We start from the raw sequence: 19,820 nt of genomic DNA, 5'->3' as shown, positions 1-19,820 counted from the left end.
GACTTAACCTCAATGACGCCTCCAAGCTGGATGAACCATCATCCTCACCAGTGTTTGATTCCACTTGCAGAGCCTCATCCCTATTATGTGAGGGCACCTGGGCAGGCTGAGCAGTCACAGAGAAGATGCAACTGCTGCACCGGGCAGGGACTTGTCACCATTGCCCCCTGTCCCTTCAGTCCCTGCGTTCAGCCAGGCGGAGAGAGGACGGGGAATCCTCCATGCCGTGTGTCCTGTCTGGCTGTCAGTCCTGTCTCAGGGAAAGCAGGGTGTGATTCCAGCAGTCTGTCTGTCTCTCCCCATCCCGTACGGGTGTAAGAGCAGGGCACAGCCTGCAGCCTGGCCCCCGGCTGGCAGCGCGTTCCCGACGGAGCTCGCTCTGGGAAGCGGCGTCCGCCATCATAGAATCATAGAAAGTTTTGGGTTAGAAAGGACCCCTAGAGGTCATCTAGTCCAACCCCATGGTGGGTGGTGATTCAGAGAGGCCATGGCCTTCTGCTGGGTGGATCCCATTGCTCCCTGGTGGAGCTGGCAGAGCTTCAGCGCCCTTCCTGCACACCCTGCCATGCAAACCGCTGTGCCATGCCCTTGCTGGCACGCCATGCCCTGTGTGCCTGCCATGCTGGTGGGGATCCCGGTCACCAGGGCTCCCCAGGGGCTTCTCTTATGGATGTGGGGGCTTGGCCACCATTGCTCCTGGCCCTGCCCAGGTCTCGTCAACCACTGTTGCGCGAGTTGCAGGCTCCTGGCAGCTCCCTCAGCTACCCCTGAGGTTCCCCCAATTCAAGAAACCCCTCTGTGCACCATGGTAGAGTGCTCCACTGCCGATCATGCTGGCTCCAGAGATGCTCACCTCAGCAACATGCTGATTTTCTGAGGGGAAAAAAAGGGATTTTTTTCTAAATTCAACTACCAGTTGTTTAATAGACTGACAGTGGGAGAAATGCACTGTTTAAAACCAGCTGTCTCATAAAAGAGTGTCATCTATTTCTGCAGCCACCTATTTCCCCTGCCCGTTAGCCTGACCACAGGGTGTAATGCACTTGCAGACCAAACTAGCAATTTGAAACTGCACGTAAAAACTATGAGTAGCTTTTAAGAAATTTTAGTGTTCAAGTGAGCAAAACCAAGCACACAGAAATCACAAAATGACAGTAAAAATTTTGGGTTACTTACTCTCATCTACGTCTTAGAACATAGCTCTCCATCATACAATTACATATTATTTTCTTAGTAAGATTAATATATCCCTTTCCAGGCAATATTTGAGCTACATCTGAATTAATACATCCAAGATCTCCTGACTCCTACTCCCACAGCTACCCCGTGTCAGTGTACCAGTTATTTGTGACACCAGCTCATAGTGCCAACATAGTGCTTTATAAGATTGTGACAGAGCATAACGCCATTTAATATAGGTAACACGTTAGGTGATAGACAAGTCCCTTTTCTAAAAATGTCATTTAAGTTTTTACTATATTGGTAAATTGTCATCTATTTCCAAAACATATTATGAATTCAAGTTTACTGACCTTTCTCCTGGTGATCCACACATTATCCCAGTCAGGAGGGAAAAAGCAAACCTCTCAGTCACCTCAGCCAGCAGGCTATATCCTCGTGTGTCCTCGCGTTTTGGGCTAGCCAGAGCACAGAGTATCTCATAGAAAAGGCTTCTACTCCTATCAGTGAGCAACTGTCTTTCACCTACTGCCGTAACCTAGTGAGAGGGGAAGAAATCAAACAGCATTTTAAGCACAGAAGTCTGCTTATAACATTTCCTCGTGGAATGAACATTTTATCCCAATGCTCATTCTGAAAGTTCAGAATATTTTTTCCACGTCCTGATCATCGCTGCCAAGGCATGAGGCACAATCTATGTCAAAACTTCATTAAGATATGCTTACTAATAGGGATTTGATTGTTAAAGAAACCATGTGGCATTTTTCATTCTATCACAATCCAAAGATTGTTGAGTCCTGAGATTTTTTGACATTATTTCCCATTTTCTATGTCAAAATGGCAACAATCACAGGTGATAAGTTTTTCATTAATATTGTTATACTGCTTTGTGTCTAGGTAATTAAACATTTTCCAGGCCCTGTGCATTATTCCACAAGTCCAGAAGAGCCAGAAAGCCATTAAACTAGTCCCAGAGTTTTAGTGGAATGGTAAAGTGCTCAGCTACCCTGCCAACCTGATTCCCCAAGCTGCTGCGGGAGAAAAGAGGAGCTGCATGCCTCGTTAAGAGCACAGCAGACTCCATCTGGCCCTGGTAGCACTTGCTTGAGTGCTGAACTGCAGTCAGCTGGAGTTAGGAGTAAAGATAGGAGTAAACCTTGGGCCTCATTCTCTCATGCCAAGGCTAAAACCAACAAAGAAGTGGCCTGAAACCATAATAAGCTCTATGGAATTACGCACCAAAGGGAAAATTTTGCACAGCAGAAAATCTTGAGCTATAGGTACATATGCAAAATCAATACCAGCTGCTCTTTTCAAACTATTTGATTTTTGATTTCCTGCCACTATCCTAACTAGTGGCAAACTTCTTCCCTCATTGCGGGACTTCACAATTTCTATTTTTACATTTGCAGTCCTTGCCCCTGAGTCACTGCTGTGGATGCTAATCTTGATCTTATCACAGGCCTTCGTGTTATTATACTCTAATATTAAAGTTGTTGGTCATTCAAGAAAGAGCAGGAAAGGTTTACCTTATCTATTATATGCATCACAGCAGCAAGCTGCTCTTCTGTGGTTTCTGTAGCCACTTTGGCATTCAGGTTCTGGAGGACTCTGTGTAAAATGGTGTCATCAAGAGGCTGATGCAGTTGGTCAATCAGCCCCCAAACTGGCAAGGAGTCCAAATCTGAGACAATGGTGACGTTAGCAATACCATACATGTCATCTACTCTGGCACCGCCTGTGGGATTAGAAAGTACAACCTGGAAACGTTTAGGAAATGGGTTTAAGGATCCTGTCTTTGGAGTCAGCGTCACATCCAGAAATGTATTTCTCTGTCCGGGTTCAAAAGTCAGTAAAGCTTCAGATCTGGCAAAATCTTGTCCTGCCACAGCTGGAAATACGAAGGTCCGACCAATAGGTTCAGGTTTTTGTAGCTCCTTAAAACAAACCAGAAGAGTTTTAGGTAACATTATGATAGACACAATTGTTCAAAACCAGCTGCTGTAGAACACACATATTTTAATGTGTAAAACACACATAATGTGTAGAACACACAAATTTATATGTGTAAAAAAGAAGTCCCCTTTCAAAACGCAGTTAAGGATGATGTAAGGATTATATTAAATGAAATATCTCCCTGAAATAGCAATCTGTCACTTGTGGTTAGTGACAACCTAGGGGAAGAATTATATAAATTGTCAATAGTAAACAGGATCGCTCTCTTTATTTTCCAGAAAAAAAAAATAAATCACAAAGCTTTTCTGGGCGAATAGATATTACGAACTGTTAGCACATCCATGGGGTGAAATCCAGAGGGGATGATGTAAGCTTATATTTGCAGCATGAAGTCCCTCAGTTCAGGGTACAGGCAGAAATTGCAGATAGATACATAAAAACTGAATAAAAGTCAAGCAAACGTTTTAAAAATCTGTGCCCAAACTAGTATGAATTCACGATATTTTCAGTCCCAGTATAAATACTCAAAAGGAGAACAATCCTTTTAGGTCCAAAGGCAAAGCAAACACTGTAGAATACACATGCAAGGCAGACAGATGAACTTATCTAGAAATGCTATATGGCCTCGTTTCCCTGTGAAGTAGCACTATTTTTACCTTCCATGAGGTTTGCAGATACTGTTTCATTCTTCATATTCTTGCTCTTTTTGTCAGTTGCCATAACCTTGATATTATATCTGGTAATATAATAAACTTTCCTTAAGTGGAAACTAACATTCTGGGCTATTATTCAAATGTATGATTTTTCAATAGTATCTATTCACTTAGTAAGTACAGATTGTATACTAACTCTTAAGTAATCTCAAAAAGGTCTCCTACTGTAAAAAACAAGGATTTTTATGTGTGAAATACAGGACCCGTTTTGAAAACATTTAGCTTTAGCTAGTAAAGTTTATTTATAGAATAAATCAGACATTTTCTAAGCTTGCAGGAGAACTCTGTAATAAATGTAGTGTGTGTCTGTTCAGAATTGCTCTAGAACATGATCACATCATCTGTGCAAATTCCAGTAAGAAGTTGCATTTTTGTTTATCCCTTCCAGTTGAGAATTGGGGAACAGGGAAATAGTGGTAATAAAATCACTAATGACAAGAATAATGTTTAAGGAACCTTTGTAGGAAAGAGATAAACATCTGTTTCCAGTTAGTGCCTCATGATTCCTGTCTGCCATGACCTCTTGTTTTACAGGTACCGATCGTACCAATATTTTGGTAACTGGCGATGCACCCTCAAAACCTAAAAACGTCCAAAGAAGCATTGTTATATAAAAAATACTAATGGATAAGGAGTTGCCCCCTATATTTTAGCCTAAGTAATACACCAGACACTTGCAGTTTCTTCTCCATTTAACTGCTAAATTATAATGAACTCTCAGCTGGAAGGAATGTGAAAATTTGTTACCACACAATCTACCTAAAACCCTGGTCAGCTACTGTATAACAAATGCACGGAAACACCATGTAATCCCATGCAGTTAAAATACATATGCGTGCAATATAACAATAGAATGCAAACCCTTTTATTATAAAGGGTGATGGAAGTACACTGGTCACACAATGCTTTGTTATAATAACCCTCCCCTGAAATAATGCCTTTAGGTAAAAAAATCCCACATATTCAAAGCAGATCTGGCTAAGCACTATTACAATGCAATAGCAAACGTAAAGGAATCCCTCTTGCAACCTGCGCCCTGACGTTGAAGTCAGAACTGTAAGGAAGTGGAAGGAATCATGGTTTTGCAGCTGTGTTACTTCTGCTAAAGGAGAATCTTCATCATCTGTCAGTAATAAAGAGGTACTCATTTAGAGATAAAGGGGTAAACAGTTAGAAGAGTCTGGACTTAACAGCTGTAAACATAATAAAAATGAATGTGGATGATAAAATTGGCTTCAGCACATGAGATTTTCAATCAGAATAACAACTTCCAAGTTTCGTACTTCAAGAACATAGAATAAAATTTGACAAAAGTTCTCTCTTTTTTCCTAAGCGTGCTCTGTGTATCAATAGATTTGTGACCTAACACAGCAAGTTTTTTCCTATCTGAATCTTGTAGTCATACCCATCATGATAAAAACATAATTTCAGAGACAGAAGCCTCAAAAATTGGAACCTTAGGACAAAGAATGAAATGTATTTAATGCCTAACTGACTGTCTTTAAGGCTACTGGAATGTACTACAAACAGAATCACTCTTGACAATGCAATGAAAACAAGGACTTTTTACTAACAGAAAGCCAAAGAAGAGAGACTGTATGGGCCCAGCAAATGTTTGACTGTTTCCTCAAAAAATGCTAATTACAGACACATTTACTTTAGAGAGTGAACAATGATTTAATGATAAAAATAATACTAAATGCAAGTTAAATAATAAAAACAATAATCAGAGTCTTACCTGCATGCTGTAGCTAACCATTGTGGTTACCGATGTACTAGAATCCCTAAGGACTTGAAGACTGATTAAAGTTGTCTTCTTATGAGCCACAGCAAAACGAGATCCCACAGCAAAATATACCAAGCCATGAGGAGCATCGCTTTCAAGGACTGTTATGAAAGCAAATCTGGCACTGCTGTTCAATGCAGCTCCTGTGCTTACAGCATATAGCTCAACAAAAAAATAGGTTTCGAATTCAGGTACCTGTAAATGAGGAATGATTTTCATATCATTATAAGACCTACTAACTAGTTTCAACTTTTAACAATGTATGTATTATTTTGTATGCGCAATGGATTACTTGCAGTAGCACTTACTACAAGCAAGCTTCCTGAAATGTGCAGTAAGTACAGTGAAGTATATCCTAAAAATAATATTGCAGGCACCACTCTGTCATGTACAATAACAAAATCTCAGGTTTTCTCATGGAACTTATTGCAATAAAGTAACTACTTATATACTACACATATTATGGCTGTAAATTTGCCATAATATATGACAGTAAACTCTCCAAGAGCTCCATATTCCAGATAGTGGATATACATAGATGTACATCTTGTGAGGAATCTTCTCCTTCGTTTTCTTTTTGCCTTACAAAAAAAGGCATGTATACACCTGCTCACCTGTGGAAAAACTGCACAGAAGTCTGAGTATGCAGTTTTGAAACTGCAATGAATTAACTTGCCTATATTTAAGTACTGAAATCTGGTAAGGCTCTGAAAAACATTTTACACACAGCCTTGGTATCTAAACACGAACATGTTTATGCAAATTTTAACAAGCAAGTCTCAGTAGACTTGAACACTTAACCAAATTTGTCAAAAATCCCAAAGTTTAGAGATACTATCTGATAGACTTTTGTGAGGTTTAGTCTGGAAATACAGGCTATTGAATTCTAGTGTTCATATGTCAAAGAATTAGCCTAATCAGTTCTACCTTCTTAATACTTGTTTATTGAAAATAAGGTAGCAATATTAAATTACAATACGACATGCTGCCTCATCTTCGATTTTATACCTACAATAAAAATATAACATGTTTAGAAATAGGCATCTGATTACTAAGATTCCAGAAATAATTGGAAATATGCTATTTGCACCTATTACATGCACTTGTGAAGCAGTAAAAAAAATAGTAGTTGTTTATAAGACAACGGCATTACAAAAAAATTATAATAATTGAAGACAATTTCTCTATAGCAAACATAGATTTTTGTTTCAACTCTGTATTTTTTGAAAGCCTACTTTAATTCTAGGAAAGCATTTAGCTAATGAAGTCAGTATAGCTGATTAAAAACTTCCAAAAGCTAGACTATGTCATCCCCTATGCCATAAAAAGGTAAAATATTTATTGAATGTATTTATTACTTCATAATTTCATAATGTATTTGTTACTAAATTATAAACTATCTTACAGAAGAAGAACTGGAAGAAGAAATAGGAAATATTTGGGGGTTAAATTGCATATATTTTTAATTGAGTTGTTAAGTAAATCTGTAAATGGAATGATCTTGACTAATTGACGACAGGCACAAATTCACTGGAATGCCATAGGGAACTCTTGCCTTCCATTAGCACCTGTTAGAGTGGCACAGGCTTGTGCTTCCTGTGGTACAACTGCACGTCCCTGCAGCTGCTGCACTGCTGTCATTAAATAATCATATCACTCTTGTGGATTAAAACAGGTTCAAAATCCCAGTTTACTCTGCGAGGCAGCCTGTGCCCTACTCATGTATATATTTTATTCATTGGCTCTGTAATGTAAAAACATCGGAAGACGAAGGAGGAAAATGGCCCTCTTACTGAACTAAGAGAATGCGCCCTATTCCCTAGCGGGGAAATCACTATTTCCCACATCCTCCATCTTGCATTTTTTTCTAGAACATAGTCAGAAAAGCCATGGAATCCTTCTCATCCTCTCCTTTTCCACTCCCCAGGCCTCACTTTGCCACCTGGCTGTTAGGATAATTTATTGGAAAGTTTCAAACTCTCCACTCTGAAAGAAGGACAAACATTAATCCTTCCTTTCTTAACCAGCTACTTGAACCACTAGGTGTCCATACAAAAATATTTTTTCCTTTCTCTTTTCAATAAAAATGACTGAATGCTGTGCTTTGTGTTAATTCAACAGACATATGCATTTTTGAGTGCCAGCTGAACCTCTCAAGGCTCTTAGGCATACCCAACTGAGAAATGCCAAATGGCTTTAGCGGATGATGGCTGCTAAATTGAACTTCACTACTCACAAGCTGGATGTGCACAGAGACAGATTTTTAGGCACTTGGAGATTCTTATGCAGCTTTAAGACTGAGTGGAGTTTTCACAGATCATTTTGCTAGATTTAGGCATGTAAAAGTACACACAAGTTGCAGTAAAAGTTCTTTTGTGAATGAAGTGCTATTGCTTACAAGATATGCTTTCCATAAACCACCCTAAGAAGTGCTTTGACAGATGAAAAATTTACTACGTGAAAGAGAAGAGTCCAGCATATGAATATGCATCCCACTGAAATAACTCCATTTTTTTTCTTATTATTCTATAAAAATCTGAGATCTGCAATTTACTCTTCAAACTCAATACTCTTCTCCTTCCTGAATTGTAACCAGTCATAATGGTGGTAGTACAAGCCTGTACATAAACATGTGTTTGCAGAGGAACTGCGTAGATGTCAAGGTGCATCTTCAGATCGTGTCCTACACATCATTTTCTCTGGATGAGAGGTTTTTTTTCATTTTGTTAAATTGCTATTCAACATCATAGCGCTGTACACAAATGAACAATAAATACTTACATTATCAGGTTTTATTTCGATGGAGATGTTGCATATTGTTTGACCTGCCATGCAGGTGGTGGCTCCCAGCACAGACACAAGTTCGTTCTCCAAGTTCATGCCATCCTTCAGAAGGACAACAGCTGTTTTATTAAAGGTCACACGCCAAAAGACCTTCACATCTTCAAAGGCCCTATAAGCAAATTGAAAAAGTATACATGTACTGAAGGAGAGCACTATTGCTTTAGGAAACATAAACCACAGAGGTAACGCGTTTTTTGTTAAAAAATAATCAAAACTTATCACAAGGGAACCAACTGACTTAAGAGGGAAAATTCTCTTTTTACTTAAATTCCTTCCTCTACAACCTTTTTAGATTACCAAAAAGTAACACAGGAAAAAAATAAAGCAGTCATGGGCACCCAGATTCTACTCAATTTTTGTTTCAGAAAACATGAGATTAGCTGAATAAGAGACACTTGTGCTTGGGACACAGGGATGTGCCCGGGTACTTTCCTTAACACTACAGTAACCATTTGCCTGGAAAGCCAGGCAGAATTTGGATTTCCTGTAAGTTTATGGAACTTTGAGTGCTTGAGCGTATGTGTTTAAAGTACAGGTAAATGTGCAATGTAAATATGTGTTAATCAGAAAAAACACAGTATCCACGTGAGTGAAGACATAAGCATAGTGCTGACACTTAGGTATCGTCTTAATTTCTCATTTTAGTATTCACACCTATTTATATTGCACAGGGAGATGAGAATTTGAATCACACCTTTAGCATTGTAAATACTTTACCTTAAGCAAAACTTTCACACTTGCTGCCTTATGGTATAAGTTGGAAAATATTTGGGGTTTTTTCCGTTTCTGCTTTACAACAGTACAGTGAAAGACCTAATCACATTTGCAACTTAAAAGCCCATTTGCCAAGTTCTGGGAAGTTAATAAAGGAGCTGGAAGGCAGAGATTTATTACAAAAACTCTACGATAACCTCTTCCACTAACGGCAGCTTCCATGATTCAAGACAGTGTATTACAGCGTGTGAGAAGAGCACTTGAATTGGCTGTGGCCTGCACCTGTTTGGTTGCCTTGTGACTACCAGCAGCACCTCTCTGTCTTCTGAGTCTTCATCCAGCACGAGGCCACTTTGCACTTCTGGCATGAATCCCAAAATGCCATTCTGCAGATCACTTCCTATAGAGGAAACAGTCCATGAAACTAATGAGCAAGAAAGTTAGGCTGAGACTAAATCATAATTTTAATATGGATAACTGTTAAAAAGATGAAAACTGTGTATCAAAGGCATGCTGCAAAGTGCCACTTGGGGATGCCTCATGAAAATTTCTTTTAATATTTCTACTCTTAATTTACACTCCATACTTACCTAAAACTTCAAGTGTTGGCATTTTTAAATTTTATTTTAACCAATAGAATAAGTATTTTTGAAAGCAAATTCCTTATGAGCGTCCTGGTGCCATCAATGCACACAAGCTTGTATTTCAGCAGCGTTCAGCAAACCGGCTGAATTCTGTGTCCCTTGACTTCAAGAGACTCGGTGTTATGGTAGTCCAGAACAGTGTCAAAAGCCTTGCTTATAATGCCCCTATAAGATATTACTTCAGCTATACTATTTTATGTTGATCATAACCCTTAAAACATATTCTTTCTAAACAGAAATGGGCCTCAGCTTGCCCCTGGATGGACATTGTTGCCATAGTTGGCTATGGGATAAAGATGGGCTTCCAAGGACATGACTTCAGCTTTCTTATTCATCCCACCCATAAAGTTGTTGAACCCATTCATTTTCCCAAATTGTTCAATCAGCTTTTCTCCTGCATCTTTAATTCAGTGTGTGGAACTAGAGAGCTGCAAAATACTGCATTGCTCTCATGGGAATGTAAACCACTTCAGCAAAACAGCAGTGGAGGGAAAAAAAACCCCACAGTTAATGAGGAGAAGCTTATGTCTTCACAGTGTCCCATTAAATCTTGCTTCTAAAGGATTTCTCCTTACAGGTAGTGATGGCTTCACCCTGCAACTGAAAAGGTAATCTATTTCCCACACAGTGCTTATTAAATGCCAATATATATAGCGAAGATTAACTGTGTGTTTGCTTATGCGCATGCACAAGTGGGTATTTAACCTGTGGTATCTCTCTCTCTCTGTACAGTTAAATGCAGATACGTGCTTTGACCCTTTACATAAGTTGTCTCCTGATTTTATGCACTATGTACTCATTGTACTCAGGGTGTAACTCTAGAACATGTTAATACATTTCCACGGGATACAAGACAAGTTCAAATTCCAGCCTGTGCCTGTGCATATACTGCTTCGGTTGACTTGCACATACAGGCGACTGGTTACTTGCACAGTGAATTCTAGAGATGGTGCACATGAAGGTAATGTGTTTTACATGATCTGTTCTTGCGTATGTAATTTTGGTTGCTGCATACACTCATCCAACAGCACAGTTTAATGCTCGTTCTAAACACCTACTTTGTACTGTTAAGACTAAATACACAAAACTTCAAGTAAATGTTGGACCTTACATATAATTTTCTTGATTAGCCTAAACTCTTCCAATTCCCAACCTGTTTCTTTAGCTTAATCTATATTGCAATTAAACTTCATTTATAGTGATTTGATAAGACTGATGGATATCTAAAAGCTAAGGGAAATTGGAGCTCTGACATCACTTTCTCACAGCAGCATGCAGTGACTGAAAGAAAAATTCTTCCCCAATATCTATGTAAGCTCATTCCTATCCTCCCTCCCCAGAAGCAGAGGATAACTAAACTGCAGATAGGAACTGTATAGGATCAAGGAATGAAAACAGAAACTGTTGTTTATACTTTGTACAAACCCCATACAATGTAGAAGTGACAAAATGGCAAAGAAAACCAAAAAGGCCTCCAATGCTACTGCACATGAAAGAAAAACAGTCAAGCTTAGCCTTTACCTTAATGAAGTAAAATAGGACAAGGACAGAGATGAGGAGCATCTCTAAATGTATTTTGAGCTACATTCCTAAGGGATGCACAGTGGGTTTGGTGCATTAGATGCTTCCTCTGATCTGGAAAACTCAACATTTAGGAATAGAGTACCCTGCTTGTTATCAAATAGAATTCCAATCTTTACAATAAAATTCCTATGAGAAAATACAGTTATTTACTGTTATTTAATTCAGATGTATTTACTAATATTTGGGGGGGGGGGGGCGGATATTACCTGCAATAATTACTGATGCAAAAGAAGCAAATCCATATTCATCCTTTCCTTCCACAATCTGAGCTCCATGTTCAGGATCTGAGAGGAAAACATAAAACAATTCCTGTCCTTCAGGCTCATCATCATCAAAAATTTTTATGGACATTTTGCTTTCTCTTTCTCCATCCAGCAATGTCACAGAGACTGACTGTTCCTCAAAATCTTCTCCTTCCATTGCCCATGTGAAGTTTGATTTTCCATAAGCATTTCCAAAAGGATATGAATCTACTCCACTCTGTGCACTCACTCCCCCAAACGTTTTAACAGTTACTTCAATATCACCAGCAAACCCCTTGGTCCTTCTGATATGAAGTGTCACTGTGTTGGGGGTACTATTGTTTGCATCTTCTTCAACATAAATGAACGCCGGCCCCAAACTTAGTATTCCATGAAGAATATCATTAGCCAGGATATTAACTGTTGCAACACTGAAAGCTGGATTCAAACGTGGACTCCAGTCAGGATTCACAGGTTGAACATCTAAAATTTCCACAGCAGTCAAATTTACAAAAAAAAATTCCTCCATTTCAGACACAGTGTCATCAATTATTGATATTTCTATCACAGCATTTGTCTGAAAAGGTAAAAACATAAGCTCTCCATTGTAGATGGGTATAAAGTCCTCTAATGGTTTGGCACTTCCTGGAATGGTCTGATATGTCAGTTTAGTGAGATTACTTTGAAAACCAAATAATCGTTGGATGTGTAGTGTGGCTGCTTGAACATCTTCTTCAACTGAAACATATCTTGAGTTAAGAGTAAACTGGAAGATCCCCATGGGCTCAATTTCAGCTATTGTGAATCCTGACCTGAAACAGAAAAGATACCAAAGCTGAGTGAGTAAGTATAAAATATGAAAAGTAAAACACCCAAGCAGAATATTTTCCAGTGAACGGGCAATGACGGGTGTAAGAAAGCAGGTAAAAAAAAAAAAAGTGTAGGAGTAGAAGAAAGAAATAGCAACCATACAAGGTAAGATGTAAAGAACTTCCTTGAAAAATGTTTTTGGAATGATTGAACAGCCTTTCAAAGGCTTATTATCCTGGGTCAGCACAGGATACAGAGTAAAGGATAAATAAAATAAGGTCTTCCTGAGAAAGTGGAGAGGCAAAGGAAAGCACGATGTCTTCCTACTGCAGACACAGTGCAGGAAGACACATTACAACGCAGTCTCTCCAAGTAATACCAGTTTTAACTGTTGAACAAACTTCCTCTGCCAAGGGAAAACTGTGGAGTAGACACATGCTAGCAACTCTACAGTTGTAGCCAGGAAGATAGAAAAGGAAAGAAGTTATCTTAAAACTCACACTGGGGCTTTGAAATACTGTCCCCTACAACATTACTCATAGCATTTTTTTTCCGGGTATGAGCCCTATTATCAATATTAATGTAAGCTCTACTGTGTTCATATTAAATATATCCCCCTCTTGTTAGAAAATAAGCATAGAGACTAAGACACTTTGCTAAACCTTGGGTCTTAACATTTATCTCTAGAACTGACCCATTACTCAGCGCTAGAGGCTACCAAATGGCACCACAGTTTCAGTGAGTGAGTGAAGTTAACAAACCAGACCCTTTCCATGGCTAAGGCAGCCAAAAACTCTCCAGAGTAATTGTCAGCTTTACCCCCTGTGGGATGTAGTCTTAAGTTTTCTAGGAAATGTCATCCTCGTACACCCCAGGTATTTCACTCGCACAGTAAATAGGTGCTCTGAGGACACCAGCCCACAGGACAGAAAAGCCTAGGAGAAGGGGTCAGTCTCAGGAGTTTAGCCATCCAGTTCATTCCTTACTTCCCTCACATTTGCCAGAGTAACTGTAACACGGTGAAGCCAATACCTTTCTCCATCCGCGGTCTTACCCTATGTCCATTCTTTTTACAGCACTTTTAACTATCGATGAGTAAGGAAGAAAGAAAAGAAAATAGTTTGAAGAATAGATAACAACTTAGCTGAGATGGAAAACTACATTAAATGTAATGGCTTTAAGAATAAAAATGAGGTTTTTTATTATTTAGGTATTTTTTCAGCATTTCTTGTTTAATTTTATTTATTTTAAATAATGTTTCTTATCTAAGATCTTCTAAATATGGATTTTCAGAGACACTAGTGAAAACTGTGAGAGTTGCCTTCATTCTTCAACTTCCCAGCTAAAACTATTGATCGTGGTTCATTTTCTTAACTCTCTCCATCATTGTAGACACATTCTAGGCTCCTTGGATCCCAGTGACATAAAATAGACTGGAACAGGAGAAAAGCCTCAGTTCTGATCAGGTCAGACCTGCAGTACTGACACTTGTTTCCACCTGAGACAAGACACACAAATTTATCAAAGAAGGCACTACAATTTGCTAGCTACCTGTAATTTAATAGGGATTTCCATAAGGTGTATGTCTGCACTTAAGTCATAATTCTTACAGTATCTGTGCAACTCAAAAGTATCAGTAATGTCCTTACCTCAGGCGAGCCCCACCAGACACATTGCTGTGCACGGCTGTTAAGGTGATGGCAAACGACTCATGCGTATTTAGGCTTGGAGTAGCCTGAAATGAAATTACTTTACTTTTCTCACCAGAGGAAAATACAACAGTACCTGAAGGAAAAGAGGGAGAGAGAGCACAAGTCAAAACCACTAAACAGGAGTCCTCTTCTTACCTGGGAATGTGTTGAGAAAGGGACTTTAATCACAGTTCTGCTCCATTTGGGAAGAAGAAATCTTCACGATAAGAGTCTTTCCTATATAAAGCTGTCCCTAAGGGGCATAGCATTGTGCCTACCTCCCAGGCATGTATTTTTGAAGCTTAGTTCTTTTTTTGCTCATAAAACAAACATGTCTCTTACAGATAAAAATTAGACCATGCAATTTCATTCAAATGACTCTTCGTTAAGAGAGGTGTAGAGGTACAAATAACTAAAAGGCGGTATCATCACTTATGCAAGTTTCATAGCTGTTTCCTCAGACAAGTACTTACCAAATGGAGGGGTAATATTGCCTGGCTGAGCAAAGTCAGTGGTTAGGTCTGGCGGATATCCTGAAATCCAGCTAACTACTACAGAGCCATAAACTCCTTTTCGGGTTATGACAGCCTGGCCTGTCCCTGCTACGATGTCTGTAAGTCGTAAAATCACAGATTCAAACCCAACCTGTGGAAACATAGTAGATTTTGCTACAGAAAATGGAATAAAAATGGGCAACAACATATGTGAAAGTGTAAGATATTCTGCAAAACAGGCATTTTCCAAAAATTTACATGCATATAGATGTATATATGTCTGTATGTTTATCTGTGTGCGTATATATATACATACTTCCGTCACAACTCTTTAAGAATACTTCTAAATCCTAGATTTCTGAGAATTAGACCTCAGGGGAAAGGAAACAGTATGACTGACATTTCAGTCCTGAAAACACTGAATATACCATTCTCTGTTGTTTAAAAGAAAAACAAATTGACTGGCCCTTAACGCTCACAGGCATTAGCTATACTACTATCTATATACACATAGGTCTAAAATAAATTATTAAATGCGTATCCAGTGAAAAGTAAGTTGTTGTCACATGACATTGTTCACAAAATTATTCTTGCTAGTACAATCTACTTTTCTTACTCTTTGGGCAGCAAATGTGACCGAAACGATAATTTGCATATTCTAAAAGCAATGATAAATGGATATATACAGTAGTAAACGGTATTTACAGAAAGACCATTTGAATTAAGTTCAGTTACAAATTAAAAGACAGAACAGTGCTTCAAGACAATTAAAATAATTAAATAAAAACTTCAATAAAATTAAGAGATAAAAACTCAGCATGTTATTTTCTTTGCCTGACTTAAAAAAAGGAAACTGTAGTACATGTACCACATCAGAATATGCAAATTCTCTTTTCTCACTTGCAGACAAAGTAGACAAATGGAAAATTTCCCACTCAGTGACTAGCCAAATATACTGTCAACTATGTTAAAACTCAGCATGACCTCCATCTTTTTTTGCACATAATACTGCATGTAATACTGCATACATGTTGTTACCTTCTTTGGGGCTGCCATATTTAAAGGAATAACATTGTCCACAACTAGTTATTTTCCTTTAAGTAAGTCCCAGAACTTCCATTTCATGTAAACAAAAGTATAAATTAACCATAATATTTACACTACTTACATTTTATAGGTGAAGAAACATTTTCAAATTGTATTAACATTTCTGTGAGAATTTGTATCAGAGAAAAGATAATACACAATACAAGTAGTAACTGGAAAAGTCTTGTCAGCCATTAAATTGGTTGAAATGATGAAAACTTCAAGGAGCCAGTTGAATTCTTATAGCAGCTAGCTTTTGTAATGAACTGTACCTTCCTTCTGTGGTAGAATCATGACACTGCTGTCAGCGTACTGACCTGTGAATTGGCAGCTTCCTCAGGAACAAGCAGAATAGCTGACTTTGCTTTTCCTAATATTTTAGGCACATCCTTGGCACTTCCACTAACCAGGCTTACATTAATCAGTTCCAGAGTAAAATTCAAGCCCAGTAAAATAAAAGCCTTTGAGAGAGAGAATTAATTTAAAAGGCAGAAATTTAATTCCAATAAACACATACCAACAGTTCAAAGAATTAAGTAGCAGAAGAATCTGCAGATTTTGTTCTACTTGCATACAAAAAGCAGCATTTTTAAGACAATTGTTTTGCTGATTATGCTTCTCAAAATAAATACAGATAAAACATCAATACTGTGAATGTGATTCATCAGCAGTTTATTGGAAAGTGAGTTTGTAGAGCAACCATTGCCAATTTGATTAATTGTATCTAACACAGTGAGCCTCCGCTTGATTTTAATCCTTAGGATTAAAAGGAGGTAAAATGGGTGTGAAAGGATGTAAACGTGGATGTAAGACTGTAACAGTAATAACAAACAACCAGGGAACACAGAGAACTGAAGTTAAATTTATCTGCGCCTTCATGAATCATCACTGACAGATCACCATTTACAGCCCAAAAGGGAAACTTGAGAAATTATCTGCATACATATAACAATAAAATATCAAACTGATAGTAACACAAAGCAATGACGGAAGGAAAAACTGGATATTTTAACACATGCATAGCAGTGATTTTGCAATTATTATCTGAAAATGTGATATTTAAACCCATTTCTATTCCGTAAATAGGAAATTCATAATGCTAGAACTCTCTTTTCTGTGGATGCTTCTCCACAGTGGATACTATTGAGAGTTTAGTATCTTATTCCAGCACATTTGTACTGTGATGAGCACAAATGGAAACAGATACCACAGGAACTAAGAGGATAATACAGACCTGGCTGCTTATTGGCACTCTTTTCACTCCAAAGCTGGCACCGTCTTTTACTGTGAGGTATCCCACCTCATTCTCAGGGGCAACTAGAGCTTCTTTGTGATGAGACAAGATATGGTACTCAACGATTACTTCTCCAAATGCCCCAGCATGTCGAGTTACATTAATCTGAACATACCGATCCAGGTTTCTCTCTACTAATACTGACTGCTGATCAGAGTACAGGGCAAACACTCCGTAGGGATCATCATTTGCAAAAACATTGATCTTTGAAATTTTTTTCTCTTGGTCCAAATCTGCTCCACCTTCGACTGAAATCAGCTGCACCACATAGTTTTCATCCAGCTCTGGAACATCATCAGGCAACAGGTAGATAATTATCTTGGCTGTACTCTGCTGGTCAGCAATGACAACAGACCCCTCTGTCCTAAGAAAGTCACCTGTGATGTCAGATTCACTATGTATTTCCCAGTAAACCTGAAACGAGTTTAGAAAATGCACAAAACAAAAGAAAGCAAAATTACCCACAGAGTCAGAAGGTTTCATATTCAGGATTCAGTATAGATAGGATGTGGAACAAACTGGTTTTAAGTAGGTAAGACAGAAATTGGTTTAGGTATGCACAGGAAGAGGCACACAGACTATTTTACAAATGGAGAGTGTGTTGCTCCTCTCACAGTACTATGAATGTAAAGATTTCCTTTGTATATCTTCAGAAGATTTTTTTTCTGGTTTGCCCCTTTCCAAGATTCCTCACATCAGAAAGGGGTGAAGAGTTCTCATTAAACACAGCAGATGCTTTCGTTAATGGATTTATTTTTCAACTAAGCTAATAACTATTAAAATACTGACTTCTAAACGACTTCAGGTAAAAAACAATGTGAGTGATGGTTCGACATAGCCTGACTCTTTAAGTATGCCTGGAAAAGAAGCAAATTGTGATGATCTCTCTATGTAAGTATGCTCTGTTCTGTTCTCCCATTGAAAGCACAAGGTGGGGTGGGGGTGGGGGTGTGGTGGTGCAGGGAGAGAGAAGCACTGCAGTACTATATTTCCTTTTTTTTCCTGACCAGAGGAGACTGAATCCAACTCTCCAAACCACAAGTACTAGGGCTGAGCCCTTGCTAAATTCAGTCTAACAGGCAACACTTCAAAAAGTGAACTTGAGAAACAAGCAATTAAAAGGCACAGAGAAAAATATTCCTCCATACACTGATACTGAGGATGATTTCAGACTACACTGTTTATTAGGAAAAGAGTAAGGATACCGTTATGTTTCCCAGAGTGCCCTGAATTCGTCTGACAAACAGTGTAATACTTTGTGGCCCTTCCACTGCTGAGGGCTCTGTATAGTTGTTTTCAGTTAATGATTCAGGAGCAAACTGTACAATTCCATTGGGATCGCCAAACTTCTGTATCTGTAAAAAAGTAAACAAACAAAACAAAAAAAAATCAGAAATGTAGCGTGAGTTGTATCTTGTTCAAATAATTGAGATTTTCATTGCCAGGTGCTACAGGGCACATATCTATTAGTTCTTCCTACTGAGTTTTCTCCTCTTAAGAAGATTCAACAGTACATTAGTCGCTAGGACCAAGACTGCAAGAATTAAAAAAATGAACCCAGCAGACAGGACCTTCAAGGTATGAGAAGGGAGTGGTATCAAGCCCATATGCGCACACACAAAAAACACACAGATGCACACAAAATAAGACTGTTATATGATATCTATAGGTAGCTTGCTCTTTTTTGAGAAAATCCAGTAATAACACATAAAAGTTTAAGCAGGTTCTAAATCGAACAGGAGACAAAATAAGATGTTGCCAATAAATATGGAAAGTTTTCAGGCTTGGATTAACAAAGGCATTCTATGTAAACAAATTCAGGCAATGGCAATGATTCTGTCCACCGAGTTGTGCCTCACTCAGCTTTCAACATCTTGTAAATGATAAATGATCTAAACATATTTCAGGGACTAATTCTGAAAGGATTTGTGAAACATATCCCATGGATACAAGATACTCAGAGAACACAGAGAAAGTATGAGCATCCCCTTTTCAGACTTTCAGCACTATCCAAAGAAGAAAAGGAGTGAGTTTTATTTCAAATGCTCTGTTTGGATATTCTGCTATTAAAGCAGGAAATGATCAGACACCTTGAGCTAATCTACAGAAACTCTTCTACCATTGCCAGTTCGCAAACTAGCCCACTGGAATAGAGCTCATCCACATCCATCTGAGATGGATTCTATATTAACATATGTTATTATATGTATTGCATAGAATCACTAGGTGCAACAAGAATTCATGGTGAACTGGCATAGCTGAGCTGTAACACCAGTGCCAACTGTCAAGCCAATTAAAGCTGGGTCCCTGAAGGAGAAATTGAGGAGTCTGTGGAAACGGGAGCTAATTCAGCTGTAACACCAGTGCCAACTGTCAAGCCAATTCATTGGCGTTCAGGGTGGAACATTCCAGTCCAAGAAATAAAGCTGGGTCCCTGAAGGAGAAATTGAGGAGTCTGTGGAAATGGGAGCTAATTCCAACCACACTCTAAGGACCAGAAAAAAAAAAAATCCAGTTTCCAGGAAAGATACATTTTTTTTCAGGCTTCCTAAAACAGCCTTATAAATATTTCCTCAGTTACAATATCCCTAGAGCAATAATTTGTCTTTGACATCTCCCTCTGCCTTCTCCCACAAATTTCTGCATTTCTCTTGCTCTGCAAGAGTCAGATTGTCTCTTTTCTATATGATAGCAGGAGCAGAAGAGGTCAAGAAGAGATGAACAACAAACTGACATCTAGAAATGAGGACCCAATCCATGCTTTCTCCAAAGAGAACCACAGA

The 19,820-nt window shown here is 38.5% G+C and overlaps 1 protein-coding gene across 1 annotated transcript in view; it reads right to left on the bottom strand.

Moving 5' to 3' along the window:
* The window catches only part of ADGRV1 (adhesion G protein-coupled receptor V1), a gene marked incomplete at its 3' end in the record, with an annotated part of 137,614 nt that overhangs the window by 7,622 nt on the left and 110,172 nt on the right, over positions 1–19,820 (bottom strand). The window contains exons 71-81 of the mRNA XM_035896618.1: positions 18,243–18,392; positions 16,978–17,451; positions 16,061–16,204; positions 14,637–14,808; positions 14,122–14,257; positions 11,627–12,474; positions 9,475–9,592; positions 8,416–8,587; positions 5,587–5,829; positions 2,709–3,116; positions 1,533–1,717 (exon numbers count right to left, since the gene is read on the bottom strand). Coding sequence (XP_035752511.1) covers positions 1,533–1,717; positions 2,709–3,116; positions 5,587–5,829; positions 8,416–8,587; positions 9,475–9,592; positions 11,627–12,474; positions 14,122–14,257; positions 14,637–14,808; positions 16,061–16,204; positions 16,978–17,451; positions 18,243–18,392 — 3,050 coding nt within the window. The remainder of the gene's footprint in view (positions 1–1,532; positions 1,718–2,708; positions 3,117–5,586; positions 5,830–8,415; positions 8,588–9,474; positions 9,593–11,626; positions 12,475–14,121; positions 14,258–14,636; positions 14,809–16,060; positions 16,205–16,977; positions 17,452–18,242; positions 18,393–19,820) is intronic.

This window comes from Egretta garzetta, unplaced genomic scaffold, assembly GCF_000687185.1.
Source record: "Egretta garzetta isolate BGI_Z169 unplaced genomic scaffold, ASM68718v1 scaffold136, whole genome shotgun sequence".
NCBI lineage: Eukaryota > Metazoa > Chordata > Aves > Pelecaniformes > Ardeidae > Egretta > Egretta garzetta.
Note: the sequence above shows the minus strand (reverse complement) of the source record. Positions and strands in the feature narration are given on the sequence as shown.